The following is a 25,777-nucleotide window of genomic DNA, read 5'->3' as shown; positions in this document are numbered from 1 at the left end:
CCTCCGGGTTGGAGACTCAGTCTCCCTCGCAGGGAGCTCCACCGCTGTGCGGTCTCTTGGCTGCCAGGCTGTTGCATCTTGTCCTCTCTCTTATCCCACGCCTATATCACCTACTACCTGACGACTGTTTCCGCACCCCGGCCAACACACACACTGTATCTTAGACAGAAGAGTCTGCGGCTTATCAGAAACTTGATTAGAAAGAATCTTTCAGCGGGAGGTAGAAGATTCCATTAGCTCCATCAAAGCCACACAAAACAAGCCCCCACAGCCCACTCCAAACTAGATTCAGGGCCCCCTCCAACTCCAGGTGTAGAGAAGCATCGATCTGAGCCAATGACCCCTCAGTGGCAGAACCGAGGGCAGTCAGACGGCTCTCTCCTCATTCTTAGAGAAGGGAATGAAAGACACCGCAGACCAATGTTATACTGAAAAACGGCAGGAAAAGCCAGTCCTGAACATCATTAAACCCAGAAATATAGAAGAAAGTATCAAAAAACTCAACAACAAAAACACCCCAAACTCCTGGTCAGTGAGTTGACTGTGACTCATTTCACCCCTCCAGGACAGAGGAGCACTGTGTGGGAGAAGCAGCTGGTTGTTTGAACTGCTGACCTTGGGGTTTGCAGCCCAACATGTAACCCAGTACGTCACTGGGGCTCTTGCCGGAAGCGTGTGCTCTCCTGAAGGGGCAGAAGCGCTCTGTCCATAGAGGAGGACCCAAGTCTGTGGGGAAAGCAGATGTGCCGAAGGGCCAGCGAGATGCAAATGTAGCTTTGTGAGCTGAGGAGGAAGCCTTAGGAAGGGGAGCAGAATTTAAACTGAGTTGAGAAGAATCCAGATGACAAACATATCAAAGGAATGACATAAAATGAAAGTGGAAAGACCCCCTCTAGAATTTTGAAATAAGAAAGGGACCTATTTATTAATGAGAAGATGTTGTAGAAAGTGGACAGACAACAAAGATGGCACATTTCGATGGAAAAACTAAAATTTTCAAACTCATAGATCAGGGACTAGGGTCAAAGCTACAACTGTAAAAGAAAAAACTTTAGAAAGCTGAGAAAGTGAAGAACTTAAAAGTCGGCAATTCAAACTGTCCCACCATGCTCCAGGAAAGATAATTAAATTACATTCGTTCTATAGATGTATTTTAAAATAGCATTATGATTAAAAAATTATAAAGACCTTGAGCATTTAGGTCAAAAACAAACTGAAGAAGTAGGCCAGTGATTCAGGGCAGGCCAGCCCCAGACGGTGACAGTGTAGTACTAACTGCCCAAATAGGAATCACCCAGCATGACAGAGCTTGGCGAGGAAAGGCTGGCCCATGGATCCAGCTCGCCGGGTTCTGTTGTGCGTTTGTGAAAGACGCAAAGCCATCGTCTTAGATACACAAGGGTCAGAAAATTCACCATGACCTTTTCGAAGAAAAAAAAAAGTGCCTGAAATCCTGTTCTAATTCAAAACAAAGGCAGCAATATTTTCATGCAGAAATTGGCGTTTGAATGTTAAACATATATTGTAGAAGTAATTAGTCATAGTAATTTGGATCCCCCAAATCAAATTATATTAACAGAGGCAAAAGGGGGGAAGGATAAAAGAGAATTAGATCCTCCACCTTACACAGTCTTAACACTGTCAATGCCAAAAAAAAAACCCTTCATTTACCAGTGAGTCATTTCTGATGCATAGTGATCCTATAGGACAAGATAGAACTGCCTCTGTGAGTTTCTAAAACTGTAACTCTTTTTTTATATATAAATACTTTTATTGGGGGCTCTTACATCTCTTATCACAATCTATTCATTCATCTGTTGTGTCAAGCACATTTGTACATTGGTTGCCATCATCATTTTCACAGCATTTTCTTTCTACCTGAGCCCGTGGTATCAGCTCCCCAGTTCCAACCCACCCTCCCATGCCCTTCCTCCCTCATGAGCCCTTGATAAGTTATAGATTATTATTTTCATATACATCATCCTCTGTCACCCTTCACCCACTTTTCTGTTGATCATCCCCCTTGAAAGGGGTATATGCTGGAAACGGTAACTCTTTATGGCAGTACAAAGCCTCGTCTTTCTCCCACAGAGCAGTCGGTGGTTTTGAACTGCTAGCTTCATGGTTAACAGCCCAACTCACACCCACTAAGCCACCACGGCACCTCAATACTATCACTGCTAAGAATTAAAAGGTCATAGTCTTCCTACATCGCTTCAAAAAAATAAAAGCAAACACTGCATGACCCAAGACAAACAGCAAGGGCAATCGCAAGGTGCTATAAAAGATCCCTAGTAGACATACATTAAATGTCCAAGAAAAACAGCCTGTGTTAAAATGAGATCTTTCAGTGATTTTATAGATTATCAAAAACTAAATAAAAGACACACACATGCACCCCCAAATTTAAAAAAAATAGCAAATACCCACAAGAGTAGTTCAAGTAAATAAAAGCAAAAAGAATGATTTTAGATAAAGTATAATTCAACAGAAAACTCATGACATTCAAATGTTATGCTAATGAGTGTTTCCATGTGTTTCCATGTACAGTGATTTGCAAATTAAGCTAACCTTATTTATACCAACCTCACGCAAAACTCACTGCCATCAAGTGGAAAACCAACAACTCATCAGTCGTTGACAGCAAGAGCACACAGAATAAGGCCACCAGGGTTTTGAGTACTCGTGTTTTACAACATATCCTCTTCCTTAAATCAAAAGTTTAACCTTTACCATGGTCAACAAAAATACACCTATGAAATAGGAGCAATTATTCAAAACTGCAGAGCAAGTGCATGCTGTGCCTCATGTCCATAACTTCATTTTACCCCACCGATGCCGCTCCCTCTCCTTGCCCCCTCCCCAAACACTACAAATCTGAAAACTTTGAAAAACCTGTGGACTAAAGAGGAACTCAAAAGAACCCTGAATCCATTCACAGCAGTGGCAGGGGTGAGAAGTGTTTAGATTTTGCGTATATTTTGAAGATGGAGCCCAGGGAATTGCTGAACGATTGAATATGGGCTGAAAGAGAAACAGAAATACAAAGAAATACAAAGACTTCAAGATTTGCAGATGCATCTGGCTGGCAGGATGGAGCTAGAGCTCCAGGAGTGGCTGGGGGCTTAGGTGGACACAGGATGGAGAGCTCGGGGGCTCAGCTTGACACCTGGCAATACTGGAGGGGACATCTAGACATCCAAGTGGGGACATCTATCTAGCAGGCAATGAGGTACACAAGTCTGAGTTTCAGGAAAGAAAATACTTGTGAACATAAAATACTAAAGCCTCTAGCCATTATCAGTCAGGGGATGGTGAATTGCTAGGGCAGATGTCCAACACACACACGCGCGCGCGCGCACACACACACACACACACACACACACACATTAGCAATGGATCCTATTCTCAAACACAGTGCACACTAGAATGGAGAACTTACTAGAACACTGGAAGGACTCCTTCCCCAGGAATGGCTTATCACAAACCCAACACTGTAGAAGGCCAGAGAATGGTCCAGGGACAAACTGATGTCGACTCAGTTTTTCTTTGTCTTTGGCATCCTTGCTTTTTGTCTTCAAATATAGCAATAGCCGTGGTAGGAATGTGGAGGGAAAATCAAAAAGAGAACTGCTATAAGCTAAGCTTATTACAGAACTCATCCAAGCAAAGTCTCTACATTTACTATCACAATATAGCCCCAGACCTAAAGCCCCTGCCATTGGTTGTTTCCAATGCACAGTAAACCTAGATCGGTTTTCTGAGACGGCGAATCTTTGTGGAAACAGCCTCTTCTTTCTCCTGTTGTGCGGCTGTTGGGTTTGAACCACAAAACCTTGTGGGAGCAGCCCAATCCCTAGACCACAGGGCTTATTAAAATATAAAGATTGCAAAAAGAGTCAAAAAGACATCAAAATGTAATACTCCCCCAAATGTAATTGTGTTACTCTAGCGAAGGACTTGGACATGTTCCATAAAACAGAGACTTTCAATTGCACATGTGGAAAGGCTAAGGTATGTTCTATTAAAGGGAAGAGGGAAACTATAGTAACTGCTGAGAAGACAGGCTACCTCCGTTTTATTAAAAAAAAATAGCTGCAAGATGCTCCGTACCTTAGATTTATTCCGAGGACTCGTCATCCTGTTCATGAGGAAGCTGAAGGTCCGGCTCACTTTGTATTTCTCAGACTCCGATTTGACTGGCAGAATGTACTTGTCCCAGTCCTCGTCCCGAGTCCTGCGACAGAGAACCCGCTGTGGTGGCTCCTAGGCGGCGGAGCACACCAAACCCTGATGTGCAGGGCTGTTCTTTTGTCTGCTCTGATTTTCCATTTTTTTTATTGTCTATTAGGTGCGGGGTAACATGTCGGGTGATGAAGTCTGCATTCAACAATTTAAACCACTCAACAGCCCCCACCCCACCCCTACTTCACCCCCACCCCGCCCCCCTCCACTGATGGTTCATCCTTCCCTCGCTGCTTGATTTCTCTTCTCCTTCTTTTTTTTAAATTTAATTTATTTTTTTACATTTTATTAGGGTCTCATACAACTCTTATCACCATCCATACATATACATACATCAATTGTATAAAGCACATCCGTACATTCTTTGCACTAATCATTTTCAAAGCTTTGCTCTCCACTTAAGCCCTTTGCATCAGGTCCTCTTTTTCCCCCCTTGTCTTCTCCTTCTTTTGGAAGACTCTCTTCCATTTTACCCATGAGCACCCAATACCAATCCAGTCCATTAATTTATCTTCCCTCCCTTGCTCAACCCCCATCCCCCCCACCATCCCACCCCTTGGCAATCTCCAAAGTTTGTTCCCTTTGGGATCTCTCCAGATTTTAATGACAAAAAGGAACTACTAAAAAAAACAGCTTATCGATAATGGACAAATGAACAGACACGTAACACAGAAGACGCACAATGTGACCACTGGTAGGCTCTAAGGCAGTGGTTCTCAACCTTCCTCACTCCGCGACCCTTTAATACAGTTCCTCATGTTGTGGTGACCTCCCCACAACCATAACATTATTTCTGTTGCTAACTGTAATTTTGCTACTGTTACGAATCGGGTGATCCCTGTGAAAGTGTCGTTCAACCCCCAAAGGGGTCTCGACCCACAGGTTGAGAACCGCTGCTCTGAGTGGTGAGGAATGGGTCTCTAATTCTTGACAGTTTTTCGGTATATTTAGACTTTTTTATCATGAAAGATTAGGAAAAGCCAATCTTCAATGTATCATTTCACTCTAACAACACCCATCCTCCAGGTTGACTGTATTCATAGACATGCCCTGGGACACACAGACATCAAATGCCCACTATGGAGCTCGTTTTGATTTATTCTGGGCACAAATAACACTCTGCAGATGCACACTTCCTCGGTAGGCAGACACAGAGATACAGCTTCAGAACCAGACTGTCTGCTTCTTGGGCCAGTCCCTCTGCCAAGCTGCCAGCAACCCTTGATCTTCTCAGTTGAAAGGGGGAAACACCCACCTTACGCTCCAAAGAAAGAGGCAGCTACCCTAATTTACTTCTAGCCCACTCCTAGAAGCAAATCCCAGCCCTGGAAAGGACAATTCTCCTGGAACCTCCTCGCATAGTCCCACAGTTCCAAAATTACTTCAGAGATGGGAAGCACAGGGGGGCTGGGGCAAGAAGTGAGACAGTGGACATTAAACGACATTCTTCACCTTCCACAACCGGCATCGTTACAAAGTTCCTGTCCGGTCTCAACAAAAAACAGGAACAAGCCAAAGAAGACCTTTCCTGGTGGATAATTCTATCCCCAGATTTAAAACAAAGCAGTCTGTGATTTTTTTTTAAGCGGGTTTTAACCCATATGTTAAACGGTTTTACACCATTTTTTTTATCATGGTTAGATTTTCCTCATGTTTCTGAAAGCCCCAGATGTCAGCTCCTCGGGACCCAGTTCAGACAGCCCTGAGGCTGTTTCACGTGTGTGACACATGAGCAGTCAGTGGGTCAAGGCCAACAGAGCACAAACGTCAAGTTCACTTACTAATTCTCACTCGTGACTGTCAAGTCGATGCCAACTCATAGTGACCCTTTAGGACAAAGTAGAACTGCCCCTGTGGGTCTCTGAGACTGTAACTCCTTATGGAAGCAGAAAGCCTCATCTCTCTCCCAAGGAGCAGCTGGTGGTTTTGAACTGCTGACCTTGCAATTAGAAGCCCAACATATTACCACTTAGCTACCATACATTTTCCAATTTTTGCTGTAGCCTATTTTTACCTTCTACGAAGAAAGAAAGAAGGAGGAAACAGAAGCTTCAGTCTGACGCTTTGGGGTTTGCAAATCAAACAGAACACTGGTAATTGCTTATTTTCTGCATTGGTTAGTCCTTGCTTCAAAATGTGACCCAGTCAGGCAACAGTCATCACGGGGAGCAGCCAGGTGATCGGGCCCTTTTTTAATTTAACTGTTAGTACTCTTATCTGTGTCAAAAGGGGATCAAGTTAAAATCGTACAAAACAGCAGCAGCAGCAACAAGGGGCTTGCTGCTATAGTGAGCTATCTTGTCACTGCAGAAAGCCTTAGAGAATCTGTTGCCTTTCAAAATCTGGGGATCTTCACACTGCCGCCCCTTGGTCTTAGATGATTAGAAATTGACCCCAAATAGTATCATGCTGCTCCTCTGTCCTGAAGCCAACAAACCCAGGCCCTGAAAAGCAAGGGATGGCCAACCCACAAGGTCAAGGGTGGCAGAGGACACAAGGGATCCCAGGAAGGTTCATCACATAACCTAGTGACACAAATATCCACAGAATTGTGTGGAGGTTCATATTTGCACCTGTAACATACAAATGACCTGAAAATGTCTTTTAAAAAATACCTTTTTTCTTCTGGTGGTTCCGGTAAGCTGTAAGCTCGTTGCTCTACAAGACACAGAATACGAACATGAAAACTCAGACAAGCTAGGAGTCCTGGGTTGGTCTAGAAGGCACACAACTCAACCCAGTTCTGTCATTCCAGAAAGCAACAGTTAGGAAATAATGAGAAACAAGCCTTTTATATAAACAAGCCAATGCTCTGGGTAGACTGCGACCACACTGCATTTGGAAGCAGGAAGAGGCCACCGTTCATGACTTCGAGGCCCAGTCAGCAGTAGCGAGGGGCAGCGAACATTTTCAGAGGTGCAGGAAATGAGTTGCGGGTTGGTTGGTTGGTTTTTTAATTTCTCACCAGAGCTTCCTTTTTCATTCACAGCACTAAATTTCATGATGCTGAATACCAAAAACACAGGAAAACAATAAACAGTGTAGCTGTTGTTTAGCAAGGCCCAAGGAACAAGTCTTCAGGGCCAGTGCAGCAAAGAGTTTCTTTTCACAGAGCTGCAAAACGCTTGTAAAGTCCAATCAGCAGCCAGTTCAGAGATGTGCTCTGTGCCTCCCGGGAGAGGGAGAACCGCCGGTCCCACTGGACACGGGCGAGCCCAGAGAGGCAAGCTCACGCAAGCAGTTGAATACCATCTTGTTTCTGGAACTGGAATACTTCCTACCGGGGTGGGGCAGAGACACTGACTTAGACAGGGCGAGAGACTGGAGGAGGGGAGGGTCACTGTGGAGAAGCATGCCATCTACGGAGCAGGGACAAATGTTTCACAGGGAGCATCTAGAACAGCCATGAGGCACAGCTGGCTTGCCAAAAGAGGTGAAGGCAAATGCACACGAGGAAAACGAACACATCAATATTCCTCCAAAGGGGGAAGTGTTCAAGTTGAACCTCACCCTATATTGTCCCTAATAGAAAATTTACTTTAAAGATGTTGACGGCCTTATTTCATAGCCATCATGAAACCTTTTGATGCAAGTAGTGGGCAGAAATCCTTGCCCATGTTTTAAGTAGGCTGAGGTGCCAGGAGAACAAAGCCCTATGGGTGAGATAATAAAACCATGGATCAAAGCCAACTCAGGCAACTGAACAAAGTTCAATGGGATTCTATCCATCAGCTTTCAAAACTTTAAAAACAAACAAACAAAAAAGAAACACCTTTCTTTCACTCTTAACTCTAGAGTCCCTTTCGGTCATCTTGGTGAAGTTGTAATTGCTACTTCAACATTGACGATGCTTCTTTCTATGTAAACGTAAACTAGACCAATGAGGACCACAGGATTGGAGTCTGCCCTGAATTGCAGGATGACATCAAGGGCATCTTACGTGAAGACAACAGAAGGCCATTAAAACGAGATGCGAATAAAAGAAAAGTCCAAATCAGATGTCGGACACTTGCTCTTGAACACAGACTAGCTAAAGCAAGAGGGGGAAACGATGAGGTAAGATAACAGAACAGAGGACGAAGGAAACAAAGTATTAGAATCAAATGCGAAAAGGCATGGAGTGAAAAAACAAAATAAGAATTTGCTCAGCATTTCTCAAGCTGAAAGAGCTAAAGAAAAAAAGCAAATCTCAAGTTGTATTATTGAAGGATTCTAGAGGAACAGTACTGAATGACACGGGAAGCTCCATGCAAAAGAAGATCGAAGGAATACACAGTCGCTGTATCAAAAAGAACTGACCAACAGCCGTTTCTGGAGGTAGTATCTGATTCAGAACCACCGATACTGAGTGGGCACTCCAAGCTCTACTCATCTGTGCCAAGACATTTGAGAGCCTGCTACCTGGTCGGCTGACTGTAAGAGATGCTATGCGTGCTTATTCCAAAAGATGATACAGTAGAACATGGAAAAATGAGAATATCATTAACATCTTACAAAAAGTGAGATTTTACTGAAGATAACTCAAAACCAGTTATAACAGCAGTATACTGATGGACAGGAACAGCCAGAAATTCAAGCTGGATTCAGAAGAGGGCCAGGTAAGAAGGATATCATTGTGATGTCAGGCAGATCTTAGCTAAAATCAGAATACCCGAAAGATGTTTACTTACGTTTTACTGATTATGCAAAAGTATTCCCTTGTGTGGATGATAATTAAATAACAGGAATTCCAGAATATTCACTTGTGCTAATGGGGCTCTGTCTAGGCCAAGAGGTAATCATGTGTACAGAGCAAGGGTATACTGCATGGTTTAAAATCAAGAAAGGTGCCCACCAGGGTTGTATCTGTATCTAAGAAGCAGGATTATATGACGAAGAGCAAAGCGCCAGAATTGGAAGAAGACTCACTATGAACCTAACATATGTCGATGGCAGAGCCCACCCAGCAGCGTGCTGAAAGGAAGCACTTAATGAAGCTCCAAAACAACAGTGCTCGGTATCGGTCATAGACCCGCGACGGACGGCACAGGATCTTGCTAAACACAGGAAGATCATTATGAGCGTTTAGAAATGCTGACTCTTGTACTTTCACTAACCGAAACCCTGCTCCGGATTAGAATGCTCTCTCCACCACGGGGAAAGGGTGCCTACCTTCTCTTGAAGTGCATACTGTAAAATCGCGCACCAATCGAGATTTTCCTAAGGAAATTTTGGGTGATGAGCAGGAGTAAGAACGTGAGCGGATCCCAGAAAGCAACGACTCCTGAAAGGTTGAAACACATCAAGGTTAAAACATAACAATTCTACGAGACCTGTTTGTGTGCAGCATGTGAACGAAAAAAGATTCAACCTAAACATTCCTGATAGAATCTCCTTACACATTTGCTTTCTTTTGTTTCTTAGAGTTTTTGAATGTATACTTTTTATATATATTCATAAACCATTTTAGGAGACAATCCAGACACCATTCAATTCCATAGCTAAGTCATATCAAGAAGGGGTGTACCATGGCAACCGCAATCAGTTTTAGAACATTTCCTCCTTCTTGTGCTCCTGGTTATTAGCATCCATTTCCCCCACCCCACCCACAAGCTCCCCTGCTGTGTGCCCAAGGACCCTTAATCCAGTCACTGTCTCTACAGATGAAGACACCCTGGGTTTCGGATACCAAATGATGTAGACAAAGAGTTAACAGAGTCAAGAAGGCTACCAACAATAACAAAACACAATAGAGGTGAGCCCTAGTTTGAAAATCATAAAAACTAGAGCAAACACCAAATGTGTCACAAGGGAGCTCAAATGATAAGGTCCTCCTGGCTTTCACCCTACTTACATGCGTCCTAATCCCCCTCCCACCGTGCTCTGTCGAAAAGCGAGGCCATTCGCGTGGCCTGGGCTACATTCACAAGGAGTTCGCCGGAGGCTTTAACCACATGCATTTCCACCTCACCTTTTGTGTAATTGGTAGCATTTTTAGAGATGTCATAAAGGGAATCAAATGAAATTAAAAGCGTGCTTTCTAATGCTTCAGTAAACTTGAGCTTTGGGAAAAAGTGTGTTTCTACACTTCAGGATGCATTGTGACACCAGCCAAGTTGATTCAAGGTAAAAAAAAAAGTTGAGTCAAATGACATTGTCTCTGTATTTCAACAATGGGTTTGATTTTTGTTTCATCTCCGGTGGTCCTGAGCTATCTTGCGTCTTTGAAGTTTAAAAGCTTAGGGCCGCCCTTAGGGGTTCAGGGCTGAGGGCAGGGAATGGGATCTGCCAACAGAAGGCCTGGATTCGCCTCCTGCCCCTGTCACTCAGCCTGGGCCCCCGGGATGAGGCAGCTAACATTTGGAACCTCGTCCACTGAAGGAAAACAAAGTGCCACGTGACTCATGACGGAGCTGAGTGGTAAGAGGAATGGTATAGCATTAAATATCCTCCGTCTGTTGTAGGACAGCCTCCCAAAATAGGGCACCGTTATAAGAACCACGTGCCCAGAGGAAGAGGCATGTGGGCACAGCTTCCACTGTTTTACAGCAGGAAACTCAGGACCAAGCGTGGAAAGAAAACACGTCCAGAAGCCGAAGGTCTTTCTCTCCAGATTCCAGGAGAGCGTGTATTATCTTTAAGAAATGGCCACCACAAATCACCACAATTGGAGGTGTCCACCAGGTGACTGCTGGCTCTCCTGGAAAAGCTGGCTGAGTGGATGGTGTTGCAGATCGCACCACACAACCGGGGCTGGTTAACAATCTGCCTCAGTGGCGCGATTCACCTCGTTGTCACGGCCCAGCAAAAACGTTGGTGAGCAAAGGAAATTTGAGAAGTAAAACTTATTCAATCCTAAGAGTTTATCTCCATCGGAATGATATAGAACGGTCTACATAGAAACTATTCTATAAACTGGTTAAAGTCTTTCAAGTACTTTCAAGAGTATAGGAACATCTAAATCAGCCTGACAAGTAAGGCCTGTACACAGGAAAACTAAGCGAGAAAGACTGTATCTCAAGCCCACCTCTCACAGGATGCCAAGAACATGGTTTATACCAAGGAATAAAACACCATTGGTCTGTCAGCCCGAGAAAGATGTCTTTCAACCACGTTATTGTTCACAAAATTAATACTCCAAAGAATACCTTTGATTGCAGATTACTGGAGAAAGAAAGTGATTCTGCCCTGGAGATGTTAAAATCCGTTTCGGTGCTGGTGTCAAAAGAGTCCAATTCGTCACCACTCGGGATCCCGGTCTGGGAGGAGCCCTGAGACACGGGAGTGTAACACATGGGGGACCGCTCATGGCGTCCTTCGCCTTCGCTGTCGGCATCCAAGGCATCGAGGCTGGAACTGGAGCACAAAGCGGGCCGTTCGATCAGTAAATTATTATACAATGTGGGGAGGGTGCACAGATAATTGGGTGGGCCCAGGGTTTCTATTTTTGCCAAATGTAAATCTTGAACCCTCACAGTTGTGCGGTGCAAAGGGTATTCCATTAATTGACTAAGGCGCTTTATATTTGCTATTTTAATTTCCTGCCAAATCTCCTTGGAAAGTTCCAAATTCCTTAAGTGGGCCCTCCTGGCTAGCAAAATCTAGGCATCAGAATTTACTTCATGGCAGTGGGTTTGTTTTTAGGTTAAGAAACAAAAACTCGTTCCAGTTGGAACGAGCCACGTGGTATCTAGTTTGTAAACGTAATTATTACAGGCTCCAATATTGAAATGTGGATCCAACAGAACCAATGTTTGGATGTCAGCTCCCCCTCGAGGAGAATCTGCCTATGAAAATACACAGGGCGTCAGGCCGAGCTGGTCCCTCGGGGGAAACCTGTGTGGGGCAGAGGCAACTGCACAGAGAACTTTGAGAAGGCTACACCTGCAGGCTGCTATCAAGCACAGCTGAGACACAGGTGGAGCCCAACTTTTCAACGTGCCGTAGTCGATTTGTTTCTTCGTTGTATCATTATTTTATTTATTAGATTTACACTTTTCTCTTCTTATATCTACAGCTCTTTTCCCCCCCTTTTTCCCACAACCATTTTGTTGGGAGCTAATATAGTCCCATCACATCAAGCAGCATTGTACCACTGCTACCGCAATCCATTTCAAAACATTCTCTTACTTCCTGAACTCGTTGACATCAGCTCCCTTTCACGTCCCGCCATCCCCACCCCGCACACACACAGGCCCCTGGGCCCTCCAGAAGGCCCTCTTCGACCTGCTGACTCTATAGGCTCCTCAATCCTGGGGTTCATCTATTCGTATTTTTTAGAGTATTGGGAAGTCTTTATTTTTAATTTTTTAAACATTTTATTAGAGACTCATACAACTCTTATCACAATCCATACATACATCAATTGTATAAAGCACATCTGTACATTCTTTGTCCTCATCAATTTCAAAGCATTGTTCTCCATGTAAGTAAGCCCTTTGCATCAGGTCCTCTTTTTTTGCAAAACTATTCCTGTGAGAAATCAACCTCAGAAATAGTAGCGATTCTGCTCAACCACTATTTTCCTTTCATCGTTGAACTTGAATCACCATAAACCTACAAGGTAAGAAACTGACCTTTCACTTTCCAGGTTCATTCTATAACATGTGCGTTTTGAACCACTCAGACTTCTGAGCCAACAGCTTACCTGAGCATGTGAAATACATTGCGCTTTATTAAATGTGCTTTTCTTTGGTTGTTGCCATACTGAAAGCAAAATTTTAATCACCACTCAGTGAAACTCTGTTGATTTAAAATATAAGGAAGCAGAACATGAAACCTTGAAATAATCAGTGTGGGTTATTTTGCATAAAGAATCCGAAGCTCCTGACTGAGCGCAGAACACCAATTCATAAGATACATGACATTTTCGACAGAGGTCTTGTCTCTTATACAAGCACTGTGATCAATGCCGAGTGTCTGCATCACAGACACTCTTGGGCACCAGCAAATGGGGCAATAAATAAAGAGCACCTTTGGGACATCTGAGGATTTCCTTCAAGGGCTCATCAGGGGCAGCAGGAGGAGAAGCAAAAAGAAGTTGATTTCACACATCTGCATTCAAGTCCCTAACATTTCAGAGACCATCAAATGGCTTCTCATAAAAGAGTAAAGCTTAATATTAGAAAGATTTTCTAGGACAGATGGGTGCTTTGACTTGTAATCGTTTCTTGAGTCAACAATGATTTAAGGCAGTGGTTCTCAGCCTTCCTAATGCCGAGACCCTTTAATACAGTTCCTCATGTTGCGGTGATTCCCCCACCCCCAGCCATAAAATTATGTTTGTTGCTACTACATAACTGTAATTTTGCTACTGTTATGAATCGGGCAACCCCTGTGAGGAGGTCGTTCGACAACCCCCCCCAGGGGTCGCGACCCACAGGTTGAGAACCACTGGTCTAAGGATTAGCAAAGACCTTACGGGAATGCAAGGTTTTGTGATGCCTTGTACTGCGACATTTATCTATCCACTAGGGACCACTTTACTGCTGGAAATGAGTTCCTTACATGCTTGGTACTAGTAATACCTTCCCTCCCCTAACACCCACTCCTCACCCCTGCCTGCACCCCCTTCAACCCCTGTATCCGTGTTCTCACTATGCGCCCACTCCTTCTGTCAGTCACACACTGGGAAACCCAACAGACACAATAAAAACCACATTCGAACTAAGGTGGTAAGGATGAAATAATACTAATATAAAGACCCAAACAAAAACAAAACAAGTGAGGAGTAAGAAAGAAAAGACCCTCCTCAATATTTCAAAGGCCAGGGAAGAACGTCCTGTCCTGGAACAAGTAAGAGACACTTGCACCTACAACCAAGTCGGGTCGGGTCTATAGGGAGGTCATCCGGCCAGGTGTCGAGTTTGATTCTGCATATTCGAGATTACCATGGTCTCAGAGGAATGGCAAGGCAGTTCTAGACGCCAGGCTATTTATTTGATGCCAACTCATAGCAACGCTATGTCCGACAGAAAGACGCACTGCCCGGCCGTGCGACATCCTCAGAATCGTGGCCACGTTGAGCCGTTTGTTGCAGCCACTGTGTCAATTGATCTCTTAGGTTGAGGGTGTTCCTCTTTTTTGGCTAACCCCCTCCTTTGTCAAAGGAGCCCCAGGTGGATGCATGTTGGACTGCTAACCAAAAAACCACAGGTTCAAACCCACCAGCCCCTCCACAAGAGTCTGTTTCCATGGGGATCTACAGCCTCAGAAACCTTTTACAGGTGCCTTCCCATCCCCCCTTCCCCCACATCCCTCACTCAATCTGGAATTTGAGGGTTTCTTTCCATGTATCTTCATTTTCCTTTATAAATATGTACATGCTCTATAGAAATAAATTGTTGCACCTTGATGGACTTTACATTTTATAAAAATGAAATCTAAAGTATCTTAAAGGCTCATTTTTTGTTAAGCATTGTTTTTCTTTTTTTTTCTCAAATCATTTTATTGGGGCCTCATACAACCGTTATCACAATCCATACATGCATCCATTGTATGTCAACCACATTTGTACATGTGTTGCCCTCATCATTCTCAAAACATTTGCCTATGCACACATCTGTCTTCAGCGACCGTGTCAGAAAGGTGTGCATCTAGGAACGCCAAGTTAGTAGAACAAGTGTTCTTGGGCCTGCACTCAAGCACTTCCTCAATGCAAGAGCATTTTGAGCATCGTTTCAAAGACGCACGTCCTTCTGTGCACAGATGGGGGTCATTCATGTTTACTACCGCACAGTGTGCCGGTATGGAAGCATGGCATCGTGTAACAAAAACTACGTGGGAAATAGTAACGTCCATGTGCTCTGTTTGGTGGGAGGCGCCCTGGACACTCTCACAGCAGAAGGAACCGCGGGGTCCTGCCCATCCTCCCAAGTGGTCCTCTCCTGGTGCCCACTGTTGCGGCCACCGGCTCAATGCGTCTCATTGAGGGCCTTCCTCTCTTCCACTCGCCTCTTCCTTTGGGAAGCACGAGGTCCTTCGGCACAGCAAACTGACAGACTGGTGGCTATGTATGCCAGGACACCGAGATAAGACTGCGGGCGCACACAGGGCACGGGCACGTTGCGTTTGACCAAACAAACAACAGATTGCACCAGGTCGATCCTGACTCAGTGTGGCCCTATTGGATGGAGGGGATCGAAAGCCGTAAAGCACACCTGAGCAGACTGCTACATCTTTTTTATGGCGCAGCTGCGAGTTCGAACTGCCTACCTGTTGTTTAGGAGCTGAACACCTCATCACTGCGCCACCAGGGGCCTTTTACAAAGTGAGGCCAGATTATTGCCCAATGTTATCATAGCCCTTTCCCACCTCGCAGTACTATACAGATGTTCCTGCTGTGAACTTTCTCAGCAAAACCCAACCAGTTGTCATTAAGTCAATCCCGACTCACAGCAACCCAATAGGAAAGAGTGGAACTGCCCCTTTGGGTTTCTGAAGCTGTAATTGTTTACGAGAGGCAGAGAGCCTCATCTTTCATCCATGGAGCGGCAGGTAGGTTTGAACTACTGACCTTGCAATAAGCAACTTAATGGCTATAACCCACTCTCGTCAGTTCAGTCTTCCTTCCAACCCATCAAAGAGAGTAATATAAAAGGAGAAAACATGCTGAGGGAGGAATAAAAGTGAATGAGGTCATAATGTCTAATAAAACGGAAAATGGGATTTTCCAAGTCCAACGACAAGAATCTGGCTTTTCCCTACTGTTCCTCCAAACCGGGCCATCTTACCTCCTTTTCTTCAGATGGCTTTGTTCCCGGGCAAACCCATGCAGACCAAAGGAAAGATTCAAACTGGACACGCACGCGCTGGGCGGGGCCAGGCAGCACGGCTGGGCGTCCAGGGCGCTTGTGGTCCCTTCGCTGCGGTCGCTGCGTGGGCACGCACGAAGGCTCGCTTCACTGGGGAGCGTGTTCTTGCCGCTCCGCGACCCACAGGTGGAATCCATGGATTCAGGGGTGGTATTGGCAGGGATTCCTTCGATATTAATGTAGTTGATATCCAAATCACCCACCTGCTGGTTGAAAGAAAAACATCTGCTGAGCAAAACCAGCAAAGATCGGCTTAGCTAAAAATTAATATAGCTCTCCCAAATTGAAGCCTTTCGCGGTGTGTCTTTTTACCTTGTTTGTTCTTGGTTTAATGTATGTACACACAGATATAAATTCTTTCATGATACGGTTTGTATCCAGTTGGCCGTGGTCCCGTAATTCATCAAAAGGAAGGAAACAGTGTTTCATAAAGTTTGCCAACTCAGAAACGGATGATGCGTTTATCGATTTATGAATCACCGACTCGAAATGAGGGGGGGTGGATATTTTAAATACTTCAGGAAAAAAAAACCCTGAAGATCAGGCAGTTTCTTTAAAATGGGACTAGGACTCTGCATAGCTGAGGTTTGGGTGGCTGCAAAAATCCGCGTCCCTGATCGCCACACCGCCCCCCAACCCCACCAAACAGCACCCAAACAAAACCGTAATGACATGCGTGTACTTGAACACCAAGACGGGAGGAAATTTCCCAAACTTCAAATTATCTTTAATAAAACAAGAAATCTCTCGTGCTACTACCTCCAGCCTGCAGGGAAAATCAGAGCAGTCTAAGGAATGTGCCCGAGAGAAAAGGCCGACAAAGGTGAGGCCCGGCCAATGGGCACAGAGTCTCTCTGCGCAGCACCCAACAGCGCTGCCAGAGAGGAAGACCCTGGGCACGTGTGAAGGGATACAAAGCGCTCATGGCTTGAAGGGGCAGTTATCAAAGAGCACTACTTCCAGGGGAGAACACAGTGTTGTTTTTTCTTTTAAATGAAGCAACCCCTTGTAGAGCAGTGTTCTCAATCTGTGGGCTGTGACCCCGTTGGGGGTCAAACATCCTTTCACAGGGGTCACCTAAGAAAGACCATCGGAGGAAAACAGCGCTGTCTCCAGGGGGGTCCGCCCACGTGCAGGCACGCCCACCTATGAGCACCCCGTGTGAAGACTGCTACCCATGCGACATCATGCTACCAGACAAAATTTCATGTATTTGTCATTAGAAATAAAGATTTCACAATACATAATTACATGGTTTTTGTGATTCATCACTATGCTTTAATTATGTTCAATTTGTAACCATGCATATGCATCCTTCATGTCACATATTTACATGACGATTCATAACAGTAGCAAAATGACAGTTCTGAAGTAGCAACGAGAATAACTTTATGGCTGGGGGTCACCACCACATGAGGAACTGTCTTCAAGGTCGCGGCCTGGGGAAGGTGGAGAAGCACTGCTTGGGCTGTGCAGGAAAAACGATGAGGAACATCTAAGGTCATAGGTCAAACATACAACCTCTTCTCCCATCACCCAAAGGAAAAGCTATCATCCGGGAAGCTAATTTGTGTTATGGTCAGAAGAGGGCACTCTTGAGCCACAAATCTTGAAAAGTGTTGCGACCAGGAAATTAAAAGGTAAAACTACACACACACACACACACACACACACACACACACATACACACACACACACAACATGCATGGAAATCATCCTCCGGTTGGTTCTGACTCACACCGATCCCCCGGGTGGCGGCAGGGATGGCACAGCGTCCAAAGCCCCTCAGAGGCCCCTCCCGAAAGAATCCAGAAATCCAAAAACGAAAAACAGAAATAGTGAAAGAAGAAATGAGAGGAATACTGGAAGAAATGAAAAGGGTTGATTGAGATCAGAAAGGGTGAAAAATCTTCAGAGAAATAGAGTAAAATTTACAAGGCACTCAAAACATAAGAAAGTCAAATAACAACATAGTAAGGAACAGTGAAGAAATATATGATGATACTAAGAAAAAGAAATAAAGTAAGATGTAAAAAGAGCCAGAGAAGAAATGATTAATTATTAACTTTCTGAAAAGAATTCACTTTCTCCAGGAAAAAATAACTTGAAAAATTTCACCTAAAAGACTAAGGAGAATTTAATATAGTTACTTTAGACGTAACACAAACAAGGCTAGAAATGAAAGTGGAGAATGACATCATGTTTTGTGCTATATATTTTAATAAAAAGAAATAATCTAATTTTTAAAATGAGAGAGGAATGTGTAATAAAAGTTGAGCAAGATCATCATTATATATAGATAATAAATAGAAGCTAAATAATACCATTACAAACTGACAAATCAAACAGAAAGAAATATAAATAAGCAAATGAGAAATACAATCAATAAAAAATACCTAAGTATAACTACAATTAAAAGCAAAACAAACCCCACTTTCCAATCGATTTGATTCCAACCCATAGTGATCCTTTGGGACAAGGTAATGCTAATCCCGGTGGGTTTCCCAGACGCAACTCGGAGTCGAAAGCCTCATCTTTCTCCAGTAGAGCGGTTGGTGATTCTGAACTGCTAACCTTGCAGTTAGCAGACCAACACATAACCCACTACAACACCAGGGCTCAGAATTGCCAAACTAAAAACAAAAACCCAGGTTAGGGGAAAGAGGATTAAAAAATGAAAGAAAGCAAACCATGAAGAAAAAGGACAGCAGCAAACACAATATACACAATTACAACATGGAGTAATCTGAAGAGGTGAGACCAAAGAAACATTTCAGAAATAATGTTCACAGTTAGGCTCTCCAACTATTAAAATCATAGAATTTTCAATTTGGCCTACAAAGTCTTACCGACACAATAATGCAAGAGATGCACTTAACGCAAAGTGATTCAAAATGGATAAAAGTTTAACAATGGGAAACAACAAGAAATCCTGGTATCAGACAACAGGAAATTCAAGCCAAAAACAATGACCAAAAGAAGCTTCATTTTAATGTTAAATGCCGCCACTTATTCCACTTCCTTCCCGTGTGTTCTGTATCCACTCCCTCTGTTTTGCCCTACCCTCTGGACGTTGCCCGTGGGGAAGTGCTGCCCATTTGATCCTTAGTGGTTGATTATTCTGGGGTGAATTCAGGTCTAGATCTTTAAGGGTGACAAAAGGCCAAAGTCTTACCAAGTGTACCACCCAACTATGTAACCAGTAAGTCTCTGGTGTAAGTTCTGTTCCCCATTTTCCTACCACGCTATCGAGGAGCTTCTGAGGTGAACTCTCAGAGCAGTGGTAGGTGGTAGCCAGGGCGTCGTCTACGTCAGACCCTCCGAATCGCTCCACAGCAGAAAGCAGTGGCTGTCTAGCTGGGTATCTGCTCACAGCCTTGGAAACCCGATGGGGCAGGTGCCACTCTGCCCCAAGGTTGCTCTGAGTAAGTGGATGACACAGGGCCATGAGTTTGGGTTTGAGATTGGAGGGATTTCTATTAAAGTCAGTAACAACAAGTCAAGGATAGCCCAATTGTTATGATAGTGTATCTGGAAGACTCTCGTAAATCAATACTATAATTCACTCAAAGACTACCAAAAAAGGTAAGGTAGCAAGATATAAACTAACACATACAGAAATCAACAGCTTTAATTTATCCAAATCGTAAGAAGTCAAAGAATATAAGGAGAGAGACACACCACTGAAAAGCAGCAAAGATAAAATAATCTAAGAAACATAAAATGTACTAAACATATCTAAGGAAACATTCCTGAAAAGCATAAAACAGACAAACAAATGGAAAGGTATCTCTTGCTCTTCAACAGTATGAGTCAACGCCCTAAAGAAGCTTATTCTCCTACTATAACTTAGAAAATTATTGCACTCCACAAAAATATGAACGTACTGGGGCTGGAAAGATTAATATTCATCGCCTGTGGTAATGAACTCTCAAGAATCGGGGAACTGAAAGGGCACAACGGCAAGAGATTCCCCGTGGTCAACATTAAAATCCAGGACTAGAGAAAGTCCCTTGAACTTTCTAAGAGAGGTGATGTACAGTGGCAGATGCTATGAGTGAGCCCACAAGATTCAGAGCCTCTCTTCCGTCCAAAGGAGAAAGCCCCTGGAAAGAACCCTGGATGTATAGGGTTCCACGTCCCAGTGCTGACTGCCAGGTCAGCAGGTGGAAACCACCAACCACGACATGGGAGAACGAGGAGGCTTTCCACTCCTGTGACAAGATTCAGACTCAGAGGCCCCCAGGGGCGGCTCCGCTCTCTCCTCTAGGCTTGCTGAGTCGGAAATGATTCACTGGTAGTGAGTTCGAGATTATTCTTGTTTCACTATCCCTTTAACTAAAGAGCGAGATACGGTGCATTACCTAACAGACCAACAGAATCAAACGAGAAGTCCGGAAACAGACCCACGGTGCAAGTCTATTCCAGAAATCCAGGTATGTGTATGCAAATGCCTGCATGGCTAAAAGTGTGCTCCTTCACTCTTTGACCTCCTCGTACACCTGCCAGAGTTGTCCGTCTGACCTAGTTATCAGGAGGATGTGACTCGGTGGTGTCAGTGCACGCTCAACATAAACGCAGCACGACTGCGTTGGTTGCTGCCAGAGTATGCAGCACAGCCACTGATTTTGCGCAATTTTCTGGGGTGGTTGTTAGCGCTGGTGAACTTAGGCCAATAACTGTTCTGAGAATGAAGTCGTCACAAAAGGAGAAAGAGAAATAGCCAAAAAAGACTCCCATTCAGTTACAATTAAAGCTGTAACTAATAATGTTGTGTTTCAACATAGACAAAATTTACAAAACAATTTTGTTGTTAGAATTCATGTAAGCTGAAAAAATACAACAATTTATATTCCTACTTACATTTTTGTATGATTAAAATGGATAATCAACATTACTAAGGATTCTGTATGATCTGGTGTGTGTGCATGAGAGAGAGAGAGAGAGAGAGAGAGAGAGAGAGAGAGAGAGAGAGAGAGAGAGAGAGAGAGAGAGAAAGAAAGAGACACAGACAGACAATGACAATGAGCTACTTCCCTGGGTGAAGTCACCAGCCCTAGTGGCAGCCCTAAGATGGCACAACTCTTAATGAGAAACATTTTACAACTAAAAGTGTATTCGTATTTGTCTTTGGATCTAGAAATCACACTTTAGAAAGACATCACTGTGTTTACTGACAGCTGTCGCGGCACTGTGTGAATTGCAAAGCTTTGGGAGGAACCTACAGAAGGGAGTGACGGAGTGAACTGGAGCCTCCAGAAGGCCAAGCCCCAGGCCCTGGGAACAAGGGATGGGGAAGATCTCGCAGGCACTCAAGTGGCTTCCTGGATCCTAAGGGATAGAGGTAAAAGCAAAGTCCCCACAAGAAAGTGGTTATAGAGGGCTGCTTCTTGGAGTAAGAAATAACGGGGAATAAATAAGCACATGCCATGTACTCACACAAAAAGGAAGAGCTAAGTTCTCTATGTGTAGAAACAGGATGGAAAGAAGAGGTGGGAGGCACTTCCTCAAGGACACCCTTTATACAGTCTTGTCTGTTGGAACCGGGCTCCACCCCAGACTCACTGCCATCGAGTGGGTGCGGACTCAGCAATCCTAGAGGATGGGGTTGAACTGCCCGTGCTGGGTTTCTGAGACGGGAGCTGTTTACCGGAGAAGAAAGCCCTGTCTTTCACCCACGGAGCAGCTGGTGGTTTCAAACTGCTGACTTTGAGGTTAGCGGCTCAATGCGTACCTACTACGCCACCATGCACCTGCAACCAGGCAACCAGGTTTTACAAAATAAGAAAGAAAAGCAGGGGAAAGAAACAAAATCAGCATGGCTGCGCAGGAAAACTCTAAGATGAAATAAAACAGACTCAAGTGAAACGGTATTTCAGTGACTACCATGACATTGACATTTCTGAAGAGCACAGACTTATATACATATATATAATTTTTGGCTAAAATCTCAATTTTTGTTTTCTGATGTTTCCTCGTGGTCAAATTTAAGCTGGCACATTCAGTAGCAGTGCCACCGAAGTAACGCTGTGTTCTTCTCAGTGCACTGTATCAGGAGGTACTAGGCATAACCGGTCCCATCTCTAGTGATGTCACCTTTGTTCTGCCAGGCCTCTGGTTCAGTAAAATTATACCGACATATTACTACCCTGTTTCCCTGAAAATAAGGTAGTGTCTTATATTAATTTTTTCTCCCAAAGATGAGCTAGGTCTTATTTTCAGGGGATTTCTTATTTTTCCATGAAGAAGAATATGGTACACGTTTATTGCTTATTGTTTTATTACACGAGACCTTGCACTTCCTGTCTGCTCCGGCTATGCTACGGCCAACAGTGAGCTGCGCAGTGGTGCCCACCGCTATGGTCCAGAGTTACAGTAGCTTCGGGGGACTTATTTTTGGGGAGGTCTTATTTTCGGGGGTGCCTTATATTTCAGCAAGGCAAAACTAGGTAGGTCTTATTTTCGGGGGTACTTTTGGGGAAACACGGTAAGTATCTGTGGGATGATGTTTTGCATTTGTGGTCAAACTATGGGTACCATTCCCGGGAACTGAAATTACAAACTTTTAAATAAATAACCTATACATAGACCAAGAGGCAATCATTTAAAATGAACAAGGCGATAGATAGTGCATGACTTAAAATCGGGCTAAGTGTGTGTCAGGGTTGTATTCTTCCACCATACTTATTCAGTCTGTGTACCTAGAAAATAACTGAGAAGCTAGATTATATGAAAAAGCATGTGGCGTCAGGATTGGAGGGAGCCCCGTGAACAACCTGTGGGCATGCAACTGATAGAGCCTTGCCTGCTGAAGTGAAGAGGGCTTGAAATACTTACTAATGAAGATCCAGCTTCCAGCCTTCAGCGTGGCTTATGCTCCCTCATGAAGAAAAACAGCCCTCACAATTGGGCCACTCGACAACCATCACAATACACGAAGAGAAGAATGAGGTTGTCAAGGATTGCACTGTTCTTGAGTCCACGGTTTTTGCTTACATTAACAGCAGCCCAGTCACCAAGCTATCGCATTAGGCAAACTTGGTGCACACAATGTGTTACAGGGTTAAAGAGAAACATGTCAATTTAAGGAGGGAGATGTCCATGACCCGAACCATGGTATTTTCAATTGCCTCCTGTGGAGAGGAAAGTTATATAATGACTAAGGCAGACTGAAGAGGATTTGATGCATCTGAGTTATAGGGTTGCTGAAGAAACCTAAATGGACCATGGACTATCAGAAAAGCAAACAAATCTGTCTTGGGAGGAATACAGCTAGGATACTCCTAGAAGCGACAATGGTGAGACTTCGCCTTATGTACACTGGTCATGTTATCAGGAGACATCCATCCATCATGCTTGGGTCCGCAAAAAGAGGAAGCTCTTCAATGAGATAGACTGACACAGTGGCGATAACAGTGGGTTCAAGCCACTTGTAAGGATGACGCAGGACGGAGCCGTGTTTCCTCCTGTTGTCCACACACAGTGTTACCATGAGTCAGAGCATAACACCCAACGACAACGGCGACAGAACCTATCACCACTGCTTCTTCTGTACACTATTCAAAACAGACATCACTAGCCTTGCTACCGTGCACAATGCATGGATTCTTGAAGCACCCTATCACCTGATCTCCCTTATGATCCATTTAAATTTGTTCTAGGGTTTAATACTTTCTGCTTTCCTTCTTTTGAGGTTTTTATCTGTTTTACTTTGTTACTGATGTTGGTTTAATTTTTTTTAATGTTTTTCTGTATAGGAAATCTAAGGAGATAGGTGAATCTAAGGAGACAGTAACTGGATTGATAGGTTATGACAGGGAGCGTTGTGGAGAAATGCAGAGATAAAAATGGTGATAATAATAAGAAAAATACATACTTTTTCTTCCATAACCATGGCTGACATTGGACTGGTTTATCACAATATCACTGAGACTCGAAGTATCATGATGTTTAAAATATTTTGCTTCGATTGCTTTGCTTTATACCAGAGCAGCCATCCCAGTTCTTTATGACCAACATCCATTCTGACTTCACATGTTTGTTGTGGGGTGTTTGTTTGTTTGTTTGTTTTTGCCATTTTGAATGGCAGGGGGCTACCAACGGTTCATGGAAAAATTCTATTACCTTATAATTCCATTTTCATAAACTTTTGCTAAGGTCCTTTGTATCCTCGCACTCTATACTCTTTGATGTACACATTGGATGTAACAATAGTAATAAGAAAGACAGCAGAGCCATTCAGCTAAAAGGCTAAAATTAAGATCCACGGGATAAGATTGTTAAAGTTTACATTACAAAACCATTCCATAAGCAAACTTCATAAACATAACCCAAACCAAAATCCCTGCCATTGAGCCAAAGCTGACTCACAGAGACTGTCTAGGGCAGGGAGGGCTGCCCCTGTGAGTTCCTGAGACTGTGACTCTTGATGGGAGTAGAAAGCCTCGTCTTTCTCCCAAGGAGCAGCTGGTGGTTTCCAACTGCTGACCTAGTGGATTGCAGCCCAGCGTGTAACCACTACGCTACCAGGGCTCCTTTTTGTAAATAGAAACAGCATAAATTATATTCATAGGAGGGTGAGTAAAAAAAACAACAGTGCTACATAATCATAGAACCCTTTCATTTTTCATATCAAAATGTGAAGCTATTGGTTCTCAAGATCTAGGTCAATACACTTTGAAGGCGGCATTTCCACCTCTCTAACTCTTTCCTGAAGAACGCTATACTCTTTAACTTACACCACAGCAAAACAGCCACCTGGGTATCTGTGAGGGCCCCAAAATATGCTCCTTTTCCAGAGTCTTTGAGCTGGGGAACCCCCAAAATATAGTCTGGAGGGTCAAGATCTGGGCTGTACAGTGAATGGGGTCAGGTTTCTCAATGAAATGCTTTCAGGACGGCCTTTCCAGCATCGGAGATGAGGGTCTGGGTCACTGCAGGGAGCACACGACCTGCAGCCCCACTTGCTTTGCTTTCGCTCTCCAGGGCAGGTCTTCCTTTTCTTAAAACCTCTGCCTCATAAGCCCCAGGAGCACTGTATCCTTCAAGAAAATCGATCCAAATGATTCCCTACACCACGCCACACCACACCTCCCCCCAAAAAAGCCACCATCTCCTTCTGAGCTGACCTCTGTGCCTTGACTTTAACTGATCCAGCAGACTATCTAAGGTACCCCTGTTTAGATTGGCTCTGTTTGTAAAGACATCCTCAAGAGATTGAGACAAGTATATTCCTGAGAGAACTTGTCTGCGCTCACCACTGACCTCAGAGCCACGTTGAAACGCATTGCGTGTAGAATCTGCCCACGCATGCATGAGCTGGCTGGCACACTAGCAGCGAAATTCTGTAGAGTACCTTTGCATATGCAACTACCCCGGAGAGGACCAAAGATCAAAATCACTTTCTCAGGATAGATACGGTGCGTTTGGATTAGGCTCAAAACTCAGTGGCTAAGACAAAAAGGTGCATCTTGTCAAAACTACCCTGGGAACCCCTGTAAGTCTCCAAGGCACGAAGGCAGACTGAGTTTTTCAGATCTAAATTAAATTAAAGTCAAGTTGGAGGATCACCCAGACAGAAAGAAGGAAAAGAAACGTCTCTATGCAGATGTCTACGCAGTCAAACCAACTGGCCCTTTTGAGATTTAACTTACAAGCCTCTGTCGGGAAATGGATGGGGAATTCCAAATGTGCCCGCGTCCCTGGTCCACACACCCTCCTGTTTGAATGGTAAGTTCTAT

General features: G+C 44.1%; 1 protein-coding gene across 2 annotated transcripts in view; it reads right to left on the bottom strand.

Annotated features, from left to right (window-relative positions):
- The window catches only part of ARHGEF28 (Rho guanine nucleotide exchange factor 28), a 113,013-nt gene that overhangs the window by 58,603 nt on the left and 28,633 nt on the right, over positions 1-25,777 (bottom strand). The window contains exons 3-8 of one of the 2 annotated variants that reach the window (XM_075541167.1): positions 15,957-16,243; positions 11,373-11,580; positions 9,397-9,508; positions 6,861-6,903; positions 4,114-4,237; positions 3,443-3,575 (exon numbers count right to left, since the gene is read on the bottom strand). In XM_075541167.1, coding sequence (XP_075397282.1) covers positions 3,443-3,575; positions 4,114-4,237; positions 6,861-6,903; positions 9,397-9,508; positions 11,373-11,580; positions 15,957-16,243 — 907 coding nt within the window. The remainder of the gene's footprint in view (positions 1-3,442; positions 3,576-4,113; positions 4,238-6,860; positions 6,904-9,396; positions 9,509-11,372; positions 11,581-15,956; positions 16,244-25,777) is intronic. The other variant, XM_075541168.1, reaches the window with a different exon arrangement.

This window comes from Tenrec ecaudatus, chromosome 2 (genome assembly GCF_050624435.1).
Source record: "Tenrec ecaudatus isolate mTenEca1 chromosome 2, mTenEca1.hap1, whole genome shotgun sequence".
Taxonomy (NCBI): Eukaryota; Metazoa; Chordata; class Mammalia; order Afrosoricida; family Tenrecidae; genus Tenrec; species Tenrec ecaudatus.
Note: the sequence above shows the minus strand (reverse complement) of the source record. Positions and strands in the feature narration are given on the sequence as shown.